Source organism: Carassius auratus, chromosome 35, assembly GCF_003368295.1.
Source record: "Carassius auratus strain Wakin chromosome 35, ASM336829v1, whole genome shotgun sequence".
Classification (NCBI taxonomy): domain Eukaryota; kingdom Metazoa; phylum Chordata; class Actinopteri; order Cypriniformes; family Cyprinidae; genus Carassius; species Carassius auratus.
The window spans coordinates 13,796,369-13,808,695 of NC_039277.1; the positions used below are offsets into that span (position 1 = coordinate 13,796,369).

The 12,327-nt window shown below is 48.0% G+C and overlaps 1 protein-coding gene across 2 annotated transcripts in view; it reads left to right on the plus strand.

The window, feature by feature from the left end:
- LOC113054510 (Down syndrome cell adhesion molecule-like) overlaps positions 1-1,766 on the plus strand; it is a 76,923-nt gene extending 75,157 nt beyond the window's left edge. For both annotated transcript variants that reach the window (XM_026220116.1, XM_026220117.1), the window contains exon 33: positions 88-1,766. In XM_026220116.1, coding sequence (XP_026075901.1) covers positions 88-437 — 350 coding nt within the window. In that variant the 3' untranslated portion in view covers positions 438-1,766. The remainder of the gene's footprint in view (positions 1-87) is intronic.
- The last annotated feature ends 10,561 nt before the right edge of the window (positions 1,767-12,327 follow it).

Sequence of the window (12,327 nt, forward strand, 5' to 3'; positions counted from 1 at the left end):
TTAGTTTTTTTTATTTTTTTTGGAGGGCAAAATTCAGTCATTTCAAAAGGATTTCACAAAAGCAATCTGGAATTCTTTATCCCGCAGGAGGGGAGCTCGTACACCTGCCTCCATACCTGCGGATGGACTTTCTTTTGAACAGGGGTGTGTCGGGAGCATCTCGGGAGGGGGCAATGGGCCAGGCCTGTTTGGAGCCACAGAAGACCCGCTCGCTGAAGCGTCCCGCCTTGCTGGAGCCGACGCCAATGGAGGTGCCGACCAGCAGGGACGTGCAGCAGTGGCAGCCGGGCACGGCCTCGACGCTTCCACAGAGAGAGGCCGGAACGGACTTGGCGCAGGCTGCCAAAATCAGCACCTCCCAGGAATCACTGCTGGACTCCAGAGGACACTTAAAACAGAGCAACAATCCCTACACAAAGTCCTACACACTGGTATAACAAAGACCGGACAAAAATAAAACATCAAGAGCAAAAAGCGAACTCTTCATACGCGGTTGTATATATGTTTCCACGTCTACTCCGAACAGTTTCTTTATTTTATGCTTTTTTAAACAGTGAATTGACTTCTTAAAGAGAACTCCACACACCCAGAGATTGCCAAAATGATTTTATTATCATCAATATTAATTATGCTGACTTTAATGATTTACTGATTCACTTATTTTAGCAGTTAGTGTGCACAAACTAATGAATGGGAATCCATTTTCATTTTTTTACTACATTTTTTTGTGTAATTTGTTTGAGATAAAGTGTGAGAGTGATTTCCATTGGTCCAATGTCGTCACCGGTCAGTTTGGAAGAAATCCTGGGAGTGCATGAGGATGAACCAATTTAAAATGAAGATGACAGTATGAATAACGACCGCTGGAGGGCCCAGAGTTTTTTTGACTACGAAAATATTCAAATGTGAAGATTTCGTATTCTTATGAGTATAAATATATAAAAAAATATATAGATATATAAAATGAGAAATCACTTTTATTTGTGGGTATTACAGGGATTTTTTTTTTTTTTTTTTGATTTGGTTAATAAAGTCCTTTAGTCAGGTTTGCACATATCTTGTTTAACCTAGAAAAGCAAATTGATGATTATTTGTGTTCCATTCTCGCAATGGTGCAATATGGAAATCCACGAACCACGTTTGCTTTCTGCTGTACTCACCCATGACGTGAGCTTCTGATAGCCAGAGCAAATGAAATGACAGAATCAGGTGCAAATTAGCTGCGGTGGAAGCAAAGATTGATTTAGCATGCTGCATGGGGGGAGACCGGACCACCTGCTGCACTGACAGTGTGGCTCTTTCACCTCCTAAGCGTAGTGCACTAGAAAGGTGTCTTCAGGGCACGCTCTCTCTTCATTAGATTTATTTTTGCTGCATTGCAGACATACTGCACTACAGGGAGACTAAGACAATCTAAAGAGATCCCTTAAAAGAATAACAGTTATGATCATATTCATAAAGATCCACGAGCAGTTCTATATGATTATGAGCCGTATGGTAGCAATATGTTATTGTTGCCGCTCTGCACCAAGCTGTCTTGCAGGGAGAGTTATGTTGAAGAGTTGTGAGATGATATTTCACTATATTTGATTAGATAAATATATTGTCCTTACTATACGTATTTACAAATTTGTTTTTCTTTTTTTCTATTTGTTTTTTTTTTTTTTTTTTACAGAGTGCTCACAGTTGGGACACTCCAGAAAAGATTTTCCATGATAATCTTGTCGACTAATAAAAGGTTGATCCCCAAACGAATCTGGCAGTTTGGTTAACGTTTTTCATTTTGCTGTGGGATATAAAGGGATCTGAGCGTATGTGATGAAATGTGAAAATGAACAGCTTAATATCCAAACTAAGATGGGATTCACTTTATAGAGATGAACTTAAAGCAATAATTCACCCCATCTATTTTTGATTACAAACCTTCAGCATTTCTTCTTTTGTGTTCCACAGAACAAAGCAAGTCATACAGGGTTTGGAATAACACATTTTGGGTGAACTCTTGTGTTAATCACAGCAAAGCCACTGGATTATCTGGATGAATACCAGAGTTGGAAATCATACTCAAATGAGAGACCGAGAGCTCAGCAAGAACACAGTGAAAGTAGAACCACACATCCTCTTGAGAGATAGCAGAACTTTCCTTTTCTTGTTGGTGTGCTGATTTTCCTCATCTACGGTGGCCCAAGGGGGGTAACAGAACATTAGCGATGCAAACAAAAGTTAGAAATAGTCTGTAATGAACCTGAAATAAACCACAAGACAAACGGTCCACATCACAATGGAAATAATCAGTGTGAAGGAAATAAGCCACTAATTGAGCTAAAAGTGATTATGTTGGCTTTCTATATGTAATGCATTTATTATTCATGCTGGATGACCAATGGCCACATACACACTGAAAGGTTTCAAGTGCAACCACTTCAGTTAAATATGGGAATCTGCTAAATTATCACTGCATGGGTCAAATGGACATAAAGAAGTCAAAACAGATGTGCTATAAAGGAATAGTTTGAAATAAATAAAAAAAATTGCTGAATATTTACTCACCTTCAGGACATCATATAGATGAATTTGTTTATTTTTTCATCAGAAGAGATTTGGAGAAATGTAGCATTTCATGACTTGCTCACCAATGGATCCTCTGCAGTGAATGGGTGCCGTCAGAACGAGAGTCCAAACAGCTGATAAAAACAAAACAATAATCCACATGAAAATTATTGAAACATGAAGCATGATATAATCTACAAGTCCATCAGTTAACATCTAGTGAAATAAAAAATAAATAAATAAATAAAGGTGTTTGTAAAAACTAAATACAAATCCAACTTTAAACTATCATCTTGCTGAAATGCCCGTAATACATAATGCTTAATAACACTTTTTCCAGTGAAAAAAAATCACATCAAAACCCAATAACATTTTTGTTTATAACTTTTAGTTTGTAAATCTGTGCATATTTCTCTCCTGATTCAGAGAAGACAACTTTTCACTGGATAAATCATTATTATGATGATACAAGTCCAACCACTGAAATTTTGGAATAATATTTTGTTATACAAAGTCAGCAACACATGCCCTAATAAAAATGTTTTATGTTGTTGCCTAATTATTTGTAAAGTAAGATCCAGGCTTGTGGCTTAATTTTTTGCACTTATTTCCATTATCCTGCAAAAATTTTCATAATATTAGCATTAAAGTATCATATTAGTTACACAAAAATGTGCAACACAAATTAAGAATTACCTTGAATGCAGTGTTTTACAGCTGATTTTGTTTCCATCAGAATACAATTTAGATATTTACTAGTGAAAAATTACATTAATAATAAATCTTTTTAAAACCATAAGAAGTTTAATTAATAATTATATATATATATATATATATATATATATATATATATATATATATATATATATTACATTTCTGCTTTAATTTTTGGTCCTGTAAGAGTGTTGTAATACAAAATACCACAGCTTTATCACCACAGCAGGCTACTTGATGTCAATTTTAAGTGCAAAACGTCTCGGTTACGTACGTAACCCTCGTTCCCTGATGGAGGGAACGGAGACGTTATGTCGACCGACAAATGGGGTCTCACTTGGGAGGCCAATCATCTCTGATTTTAAGAGAAAACGCCAATGAAATTGGCAAGTGGATTAACACACCTGAGCCACTCCCCGTGCCAGCGGGTATAAATAGGGCGACAGGTGCATCCACTCATTAGGTTTTACGCTGAGGAGCCGAGAACGTGTCCCGGCAACAGCGAATGGTTCAAGGTTGTGGCATGGGGACATAACGTCTCCGTTCCCTCCATCAGGGAACGAGGGTTACGTACGTAACCGAGACGTTCCCTATCTGTCGGTCACTACGAGTTATGTCGACCGACAAATGGGGTCCTATGGAAAACGCCATAACCTGAACCTCGTCACAACCCTGAGGCGCTGCAATTGTTGACGAGCCTTGGCGTGCCACAAAAGCTACGCTTAAGGTCGTAACCTTCCCAAAGCCCCAGCGCAAATTCACTGACCTTGGTACCGAAGGGGCCAAAGGGTGAGTACATCGCTGCTGGAGAAGGCCATGCTGCTGTTCCGCCCACATAAAGTAAATGGAAGGGATTTCAACCTTCAGTGAAAGATTGCTTCAAATCTTCCCTATTTGTTCTTTCAGCTGGCAAGACAATGGGGAAGCGAGCCTTTAGGAAAGGTCGCTACGGAGACCACATCCTACCCGTAGGGAGGTGACATGTGGATATACCGATATGGACTGACCCAGGGGGCAGTACTACATATGGAAAGGGTCTCTGAGGCAGGTCCTACCTTGGAGTAGGGATGGAACGGCTGCCAGAAGAGACTGACAGAGCGATCTGTCAAGGGAAGACACGGGTTTGCCAAGAGGGAAACCTTACCGTGGAAGAATACACATATGGGATTACCCGTAGGGAACCCAGCCATATGGACACCTAGCCCAGTACAGGGGCTGACCGGCTCCGGGCATGCTAACGCCAGTACTGGGCCTGGCGACAGACTGCTCCGCCAAGTCTGACGCCGAGGGTGCTGGAGGATGCTCGACCAGGGTACGCCAACCGGGGAACTCTACTGGGAGAAGAAGGCGCTCACATCCCCGTGTTAGGGGGAATGGCGCAGCAAGCGAGACACCCAGCCAGCCCTTCCCGCCAATTACCTGTTACCCAACACACGGGAGGAAACTGGCTCTACACGGAGGTTGTAAAACCTCGCAAAGGTGTTAGGTGTCGCCCAGCCCGCAGCTCGACAAATGTCTGCCAGAGAGGCGCCGTGCGCCAACGCATAGGAGGAGGCCACACTCCGTGTGGAGTGGGCCCTCACCCCCAGGGGGCACGGCTCGCCTTGGGAATGGTAAGCCAAGGCGATGGCGTCCACTATCCAGTGGGCCAACCTCTGCTTAGAGACAGCCTTCCCCTTCTGCTGACCTCCAAAGCAGACCAGGAGCTGCTCAGAGCTTCTGAAGCTCTGGGTGCGGTCCACGTATATGCGAAGTGCTCTTACGGGACACAGCAACGACAAGGCTGGATCTGCCTCCTCCAGGGGCAGCGCTTGCAGGTTCACCACCTGGTCTCGGAAGGGAGTGGTGGGAACCTTGGGCACGTATCCAGGCCGGGGTCTCAGGACAACGTGAGAGTAGGCCGGCCCGAACACAAGGCACTCTTCACTTACCGAAAATGCTTGGAGGTCCCCGACCCTCTTGATGGAAGTGAGCGCGATCAGGAGCGCTGTCTTGAGAGACAGGAACTTCAGCTCAACCAAATCCAGCGGCTCAAAGGGACCCCTCTGAAGTCCCGCCAGGGCAATAGAGAGGTCCCAGGAGGGAATCAGGGGTGTCCTAGGAGGATGTAACCTTCTGGCACCCCTCAGGAACCTAACGATCAGGTCATGCCTCCCCAGGGACCGGCCGTCCACTGCATCGTGATGTGCTGCAATGGCAGCCACATACACCTTCACGGTGGAGGGTGACAGCCCACGCTCCAGCCTACCTTGCAGGAAAGAAAGCACGACTCTGACCGGGCATCTCCGGGGGTCTTCCCAGTGAGAAGAACACCAATTCGTGAACAGACTCCACTTCAGAGCATAGGCCTGCCTCGTAGAAGGGGCTCTAGCCTGAGTGATAGTGTCTACCACCGCTGGGGGCAGATCACTTAGGTCTGCCGCGTCCCGTCTAGAAGCCACACATGGAGGTTCCAGAGATCTGGGCGCGGGTGCCAAATGGTGCCAGGCCCCTGAGAGAGAAGGTCTCTCCTCAGGGGGATGCGCCAGGGAGGGGCTGTCACGAGGAGCATGAGTTCCGAAAACCAGGTCCGGGTGGGCCAGTAAGGCGCAACCAACAGGACCTGTTCCTCGTCCTCCCTGACCTTGCACAGTGTCTGTGCGAGCAGGCTCACTGGGGGAACGCATACTTGCGTAAAGCCAGAGGCCAGCTGTGTGCCAGTGCATCTGTGCCCAGGGGGGCCTGGGACAGGGAATAGTACAGCTGGCAGTGGGAGGACTCGTGGGAAGCAAACAGGTCTACCTGGGCTTCCCCGAATCGACTCCAGATCAGCTGGACCGTCTGGGGATGGAGTCGCCATTCCCCGGGGAAAGTGAGCTGTCGTGAGAGCACGCTGGCTGCACGATTGAGCTCCCCCGGGATGTGGACAGCACGCAGCGACTTGAGCCACGTCTGACTCCAGAGGAGGAGATGACGGGTGAGTTGAGACATGCGACGTGATCGTAAACCGCCCTGTCGGTTGATGTACGAAACAGCCGCAGTGTTGTCCGTGCGGACCAACATGTGCTTGTCCAGCACTAGCGGACGAAACCGTCGCAAAGCTAGATGCACTGCCAGCAACTCCAGGCAGTTGATGTGCCACAGCAGTCGAGGTCCTGTCCAGGACCCTGAAGCTGCCTGCCCGTTGCATGTCGCGCCCCAGCCCGAGTTGGAGGCATCTGTTGTGACAACAACGTGCCGGGACACTTGTTCTAAGGGCACGCCGGCCCGTAGAAAAGCAAGGTCCGACCAAGGACTGAATAGGCGGCGACACATCAGTGTGATGGTGACACGATGTGTACCGCGGCGCCATGCCCATCTCGGGACTCGGGAGTGTAACTAGTGCTGAAGTGGTCTCATATGAAGCAACCCGAGCGGCGTGACTGCGGCTGCGGATGCCATATGCCCCAGGAGCCTCTGAAAGTGTTTCAGCGGTACCACTGTCCTGCCTCTGAAGGAACTCAGGCAGTTCAGCACTGAGTGGGCACGCTCGCTGGTGAGACGTGCCATCATACTCACCGAGTCTAACTCCATACCGAGATAAGAGATTCTCTGCACAGGGGAGAGCTTGCTCTTCTCCCGGTTGACCTGAAGCCCCAACTGACTGAGGTGCCGAAGCACGAAGTCCCTGTGATCGCACAACTCTTCTCGGGACCGGGCCATAATGAGCCAGTCGTCGAGATAGTTGAGGATCCTGATGCCCACTTCCCAAAGTGGGGCAAGGGCGCCCTCCGCGACCTTCATGAAGACACGGGGGGACAGGGAGAGCCCGAAGGGGAGGACCTTGTACTGCCATGCCTGACCCTCGGAAGCAAAGCGCAGGAACGGTCTGTGACGAGGGAGGATAGAGACATGAAAGTACGCGTCTTTCAGGTCGATCGCTGCAAACCAGTCCTGGGGCTGGACGCATTTGATAACGCGTTTCTGCGTCAACATCCTGAACGGAAGCTTGTGTAGGGCCCGATTCAAGACTCGCAGAACCAGGATAGGTCGAAGGCCACCGCTTTTCTTGGGCACGATGAAGTAAGGGCAGTAAAGCCCCGTCCTCATCTCGGCTGGAGGGACCGGCTCGATTGCATCCTTCGCCAGGAGGACAGCAATCTCCTCAAGAGACAGGGGCGTCCTGGACTGCCACCGAAGTCTCGAGCATGCCATTGAACTTGGGGGGGGTCGCCGGGCGAACTGAATCGCATAGCCGAGTCGAACCGTCCGGATGAGCCAGCGTGACGGGTTGGGCAGCGCAAGCCACGCTCCCAGATATCGTACAAGTGGCACCAAGGGGACAGTCGACATACCCGCAGTGGTGCAGCGATGGGGAGTCGTGCCGGAAGGCCCAGAAGGCACTGCGTCCTGGGTCATCGCAACCACACTCCCCGTGTTCCCGGAGGAACTGGCCAGAGACGCGTGGAGAGGCGTTGCGTCTCCGAACCGCGACCTCTTGGCCGCTGGCGAAAGGGGGCGTCGTGGGTGAGAATGAGGAAGCTGTGCGTCGCTCATTGTCAGCCCACAAGCCTTGCAACTCGGAGGAAGGAGAAATTGCTCTTCCAATGAAAATGTGGGTGCCACTGGCAGTTCGACCAGCGGCGGAACAGAACCAGAAGATTCTCCACCCGGCCCTCCTCCGGGGGAGGGAGTGGCGCTCTCTCCGCCATCTCCTGAAGAGCAGTTCTCCGCATCTCCGAGTTGCCCGTGTCAGGGCCGCTTAGTCGACTTCCTCGAGGACTTTGCAGCCGGGAGTGACACGGGGGGCGCCGCTCTCCTGCGCGGGGCTCGACGCGCCGGCCTCGAAGAACTCTCAGCACGGGGCAGAGCTGGTGTGGAGGACGCAGGGGGGCGCCCTCGGCGACGAGCAGGCTGAGGCACTGCCTGCGACGGAATGGTGGCAACCAGAGGATCACGTCGTGGCAAGATGTGCTGTATGGCCTCAGTCTGCTGTTGTTCTGTCAGGAACTACTGGGCACAGCCCCTGACAGCGTCGCCACACAGGACAGCCTGGGACATGGGAGCATCGAGAAAATGCACTTTGTCAATGTCTCTCATACAGACCAGGCTGAACCTGAAACGGCACTACTGGACCACCAGAGTGGACATCGCTTACCCGAGGGACTGCGTTGTGACTTCCGTCACCCAGAAGGGGGAGGTCAGTCGCCATGCGCAGCTCCTGCATCAACCTCGGGTTGGACCTACCCTCGTGCATTTGTTAAAGCCTTGGCTTGTTGGGTTTGCAGGATAGCCATGGCATGCAAAGCAGAGACAGCTTGGCCCGCAGCACTGTAAGCCTTGGTAGCGAGCGCGGCCGACAGCTTACAGGCCTTGGGTGAGGGGCGCGGACTATCCCTCCCAGTGGCGGCGTTTTGCGGACACAAGTGCACCGCAATCGCACTCTCCTGCTGGGGAATGTCAACACACCCCTAGCTGCCTCGCCATCGAGGGTAGTGAGGACGGAGGAACGAAATGAGCTGCTTCCGGCCGTAAAATGGGCCATCCACGACTACATCACTTCCCCATGCACATCCGGGAAGAAAGGAACCAGAGTAAAACGCGGTTGTGAGTCGCGCTCCACACCGGGAACCAATCAAACAGCCATGAGCACTCAGGGCTGGCGGTGCATTCACCTCCATCCTGATGCTCACAGCTGCCCGGGCAAGCACGGCTGTCGACTCTGGGTCCAATTCGGCAGTGGCGACAACACCCGAGGGGGGCAGCCCCGCCGAATCTTCATCCACAGAGGTCGATAACCCATCCCCCGATGCTGCAATCGACATCTGATCTCCGGCGGCAAACTGAATGACCCGCTGGGACTGCCATAAGACAGCCCAGCAAAATCACCCAGCAGCTGCACAGGACAAACACTGCGGAAGGGGTAAGAGGTCCGTGGGGCGTGGCCCGGCGGAGAAGCTCTCACGGTCACCTTCAAATCTCCCAGAGCACTAGCCGGCGGTCCTCTGCTCGAGACAGAGAAACCAGAACAGGAAGTGACAGAGGGGTCTGCTCCCTTCCCTTTAAGAAAGAGGAGACGCGATCACAGCGTTGCCATGGTCATACACGCAGTGCGTGCATGAACCATCCACGAACGCGCCTTCAGCGTGCTGAATGCCCAGACACGGAAGAGAGCGAACGTGGCCGTTGTCAGAGAACAGGAAACGACCGCATCCAGAAGGACGCGGACGAAACGGCGTCTTGAAAAAGACGCGAATCGTCCGCGATTTGCTCTTTTAGGAAATCTGCTCTCTTAGTTGAAGCGCCCAGGGGAATCGCTGAAAGGGACACCGCTGTTTGCGCCGTACCGCCAACCAGAACAGCTTCCCGACACAGCAGATGAATGGCTTTGTGGAGTATAACGGCTTTCATACAACCACTCGGCTCCGAAGCAAAAATCTAATGAGTGGATGCACCTGTCGCCCTATTTATACCCGCTGGCACGGGGAGTGGCTCAGGTGTGTTAATCCACTTGCCAATTTCATTGGCGTTTTCTCTTAAAATCAGAGATGATTGGCCTCCCAAGTGAGACCCCATTTGTCGGTCGACATAACTCGTAGTGACCGACAGATAGGGAACTATGGTTCCCTGTTTCCTGTAGATTTTTTACAATAGCAATTTTGGATTTAAAGGTAAAATCAGACTGGTGGTTAACGTTACCTAAAGAAACTTGCCTTTTATTCTTCAGCAAAAGTTATACCACCACAGGAAATTCCCAAAGGAACCTATGACTCACAAATGCTAATTCGCTCCTTTAATGGAGTGCATACTTCACCTGAAGTTAGTTGGCAGAAAAACAATTAATGTTGTTTTCATCTTTTGTGGACTATTATAATTTTGCTGAGCCCCTCTCGACCAGTCAGTCGTTTGGTGAGCGAATTCCTGTGTGGCCTTCAAAGAGTGTGAGCAACTCTCAGATCATCTGTATTGATTGAGAAGCTTTCAGTGAAGAGCCGGGGACAGACACTCTTCCTGGAGCACTTGGACAGAAATGTGTTTTATAGTGCTATGTTATGTCAGCCCGGTGGGTAACGGGGGAACACGTCAGTCATTGTGACAGCTATATTCTTCATCTTTGTCTGAAGTGTGCAACAAATTAAGCGTCGCTGGGACATATTTATAGACGGTCTCGCTCAGCTGTTAATATCCACCACCAGAAATAAAGCTGCAATGTGCTGAATTCTGATCTGCCTAGGAAAAACACACAGCTGTCAGCAACACAACACTGATGGCGTCTGAATGAAAGAACCTGGCTGAGCTCCTCTCATTCTGTTTGGTTAATCTTCATTGCATCGGCTTGAGAACAATTTGGCTGTGATCTCAACTGAGTATTGGCATACTGCGTAGTATACTGCAGTTTTATTAAAAAGTGTGAAAATGTTAAACAGCATGTGAATCATGCAACTATTATGCATTAGAAAAATAAGCGCTTCTCTTTAGTCTAGTCTTTTTGAGGCTTCAGGGCTAGAGTTCTTCTCAGCATTAACTAGAATGAGATGGTCTAGTAAGTGTGCATGGCTACGTCATACATTTTTCCAACTCTGCAGTCATGGCATAAACAATACTATTAAAATTATAATTTGAAGAATTACATAACATTGCATAATATAATAAAATCGAAGAAGCTCAGTGTCAATCCATTTTCAGATAATAATTTTTTTGTGAACTGGAATCGTGAACAGGCTGAATGAAGGTTACGAAACGAAGAAAGCCAACTAAGGAGCCTTCAAATTGAGATGTCTTTAGACGGAGCTTTATCATGTGGCAGCCTTACAAGTCTTCATCCTTCCGTTTGAGAAGCACCCATAGTAAACATTAGCATTAGCATTAGCATTGCATTTTTTACTTTTGAAAAACTGATTAACTAAAATGTCAGCAACATTCAAAATGGAAAAGCTCATATTGCATATGATTATGGGATGCAATATTCCATGAGGAAAGTTCTCTATTCTGCACATTTTGACAAATTTAGTAGGCCATCTCTACATACAAAACATTTGCATAGTGCCTACAACATATTTACTGTATAGTGAAAAAGTAAGAGTAGTATGCTTGAACATGCATGAAAAATGAGTTCAAATCAAGGCTGATATCTACTTCCTGTTCATTAGCCTCACTGGAAATGGAAGATCAAGTCAAGTTCTTTGCCTTGGGTATTCAGGTATAGTAATGCTTATGTTTGTGGAACTGATCGGGTTTCACATTCACAGGCTGTTTGACTGCTCACATTATTTTCAGTGTGTATTTTAGTTTGGTTGTGAGCTATACAGATTAATACACGTTTCATGTCAATGTTTTTTTCTCCGTGTGCAATAGCTTTTGGATCAGTTTGAATGCCTCTGTGTTTCCTTTCCTTTACTGCGTACATCAGAGTGTAACACCCCCTCCCAGCTGAAACCTAATGAACCTGTCAGACCGCAGCATGTGGTTCTGAACAGAAAAACTACTGTAATTAGACCCATGAGGGAGATTCTTTGAAACAACCTGACTCACAGAGCTCTGCATTTGCTACACATACTGATATGACACCACGAAACAGTCCATTTTCAGCATAGTTTTATTAGATTATAGTGGTCAGCATGCTGTTGATGAGATGGGCTTGTCTTCTCATTCTCTCGCTCTATTTTAAATGAGTGTAAATTCATTAGCGTAATTAATTGAATCACTTTCACAGATCAATAAACCAAGACTTGGATCCAGAATGAATTCATCACAATGGCTGTGTCCGAAACCGAAGCAGCTGCCTCACTGCCCAATCGATGACTTAACGGATAGCATTTTGAATGGAGGCACCGCCTGAGGACGCTAGTTTTAGATTGGCTTTTAATCTAATGCACCAGTGAATTTTAAGGAGACAACCAAATGACAGGAAGTAGAATCTTATGTTGAAAAAGATATTTCTGTATCTTTCAAAGCCAAGCATAAATGGCTGCCCACTGCTCCGGGTGTGTGTTCGCTGCAGTGTGTGTGCACTTTGGATGGATTAAATGCAGAGCACGAATTCCGAGTATGGGTCACCATACTTGGCTGTGTCACACCACTTTCACTTTCAAAACAAAAGCATAG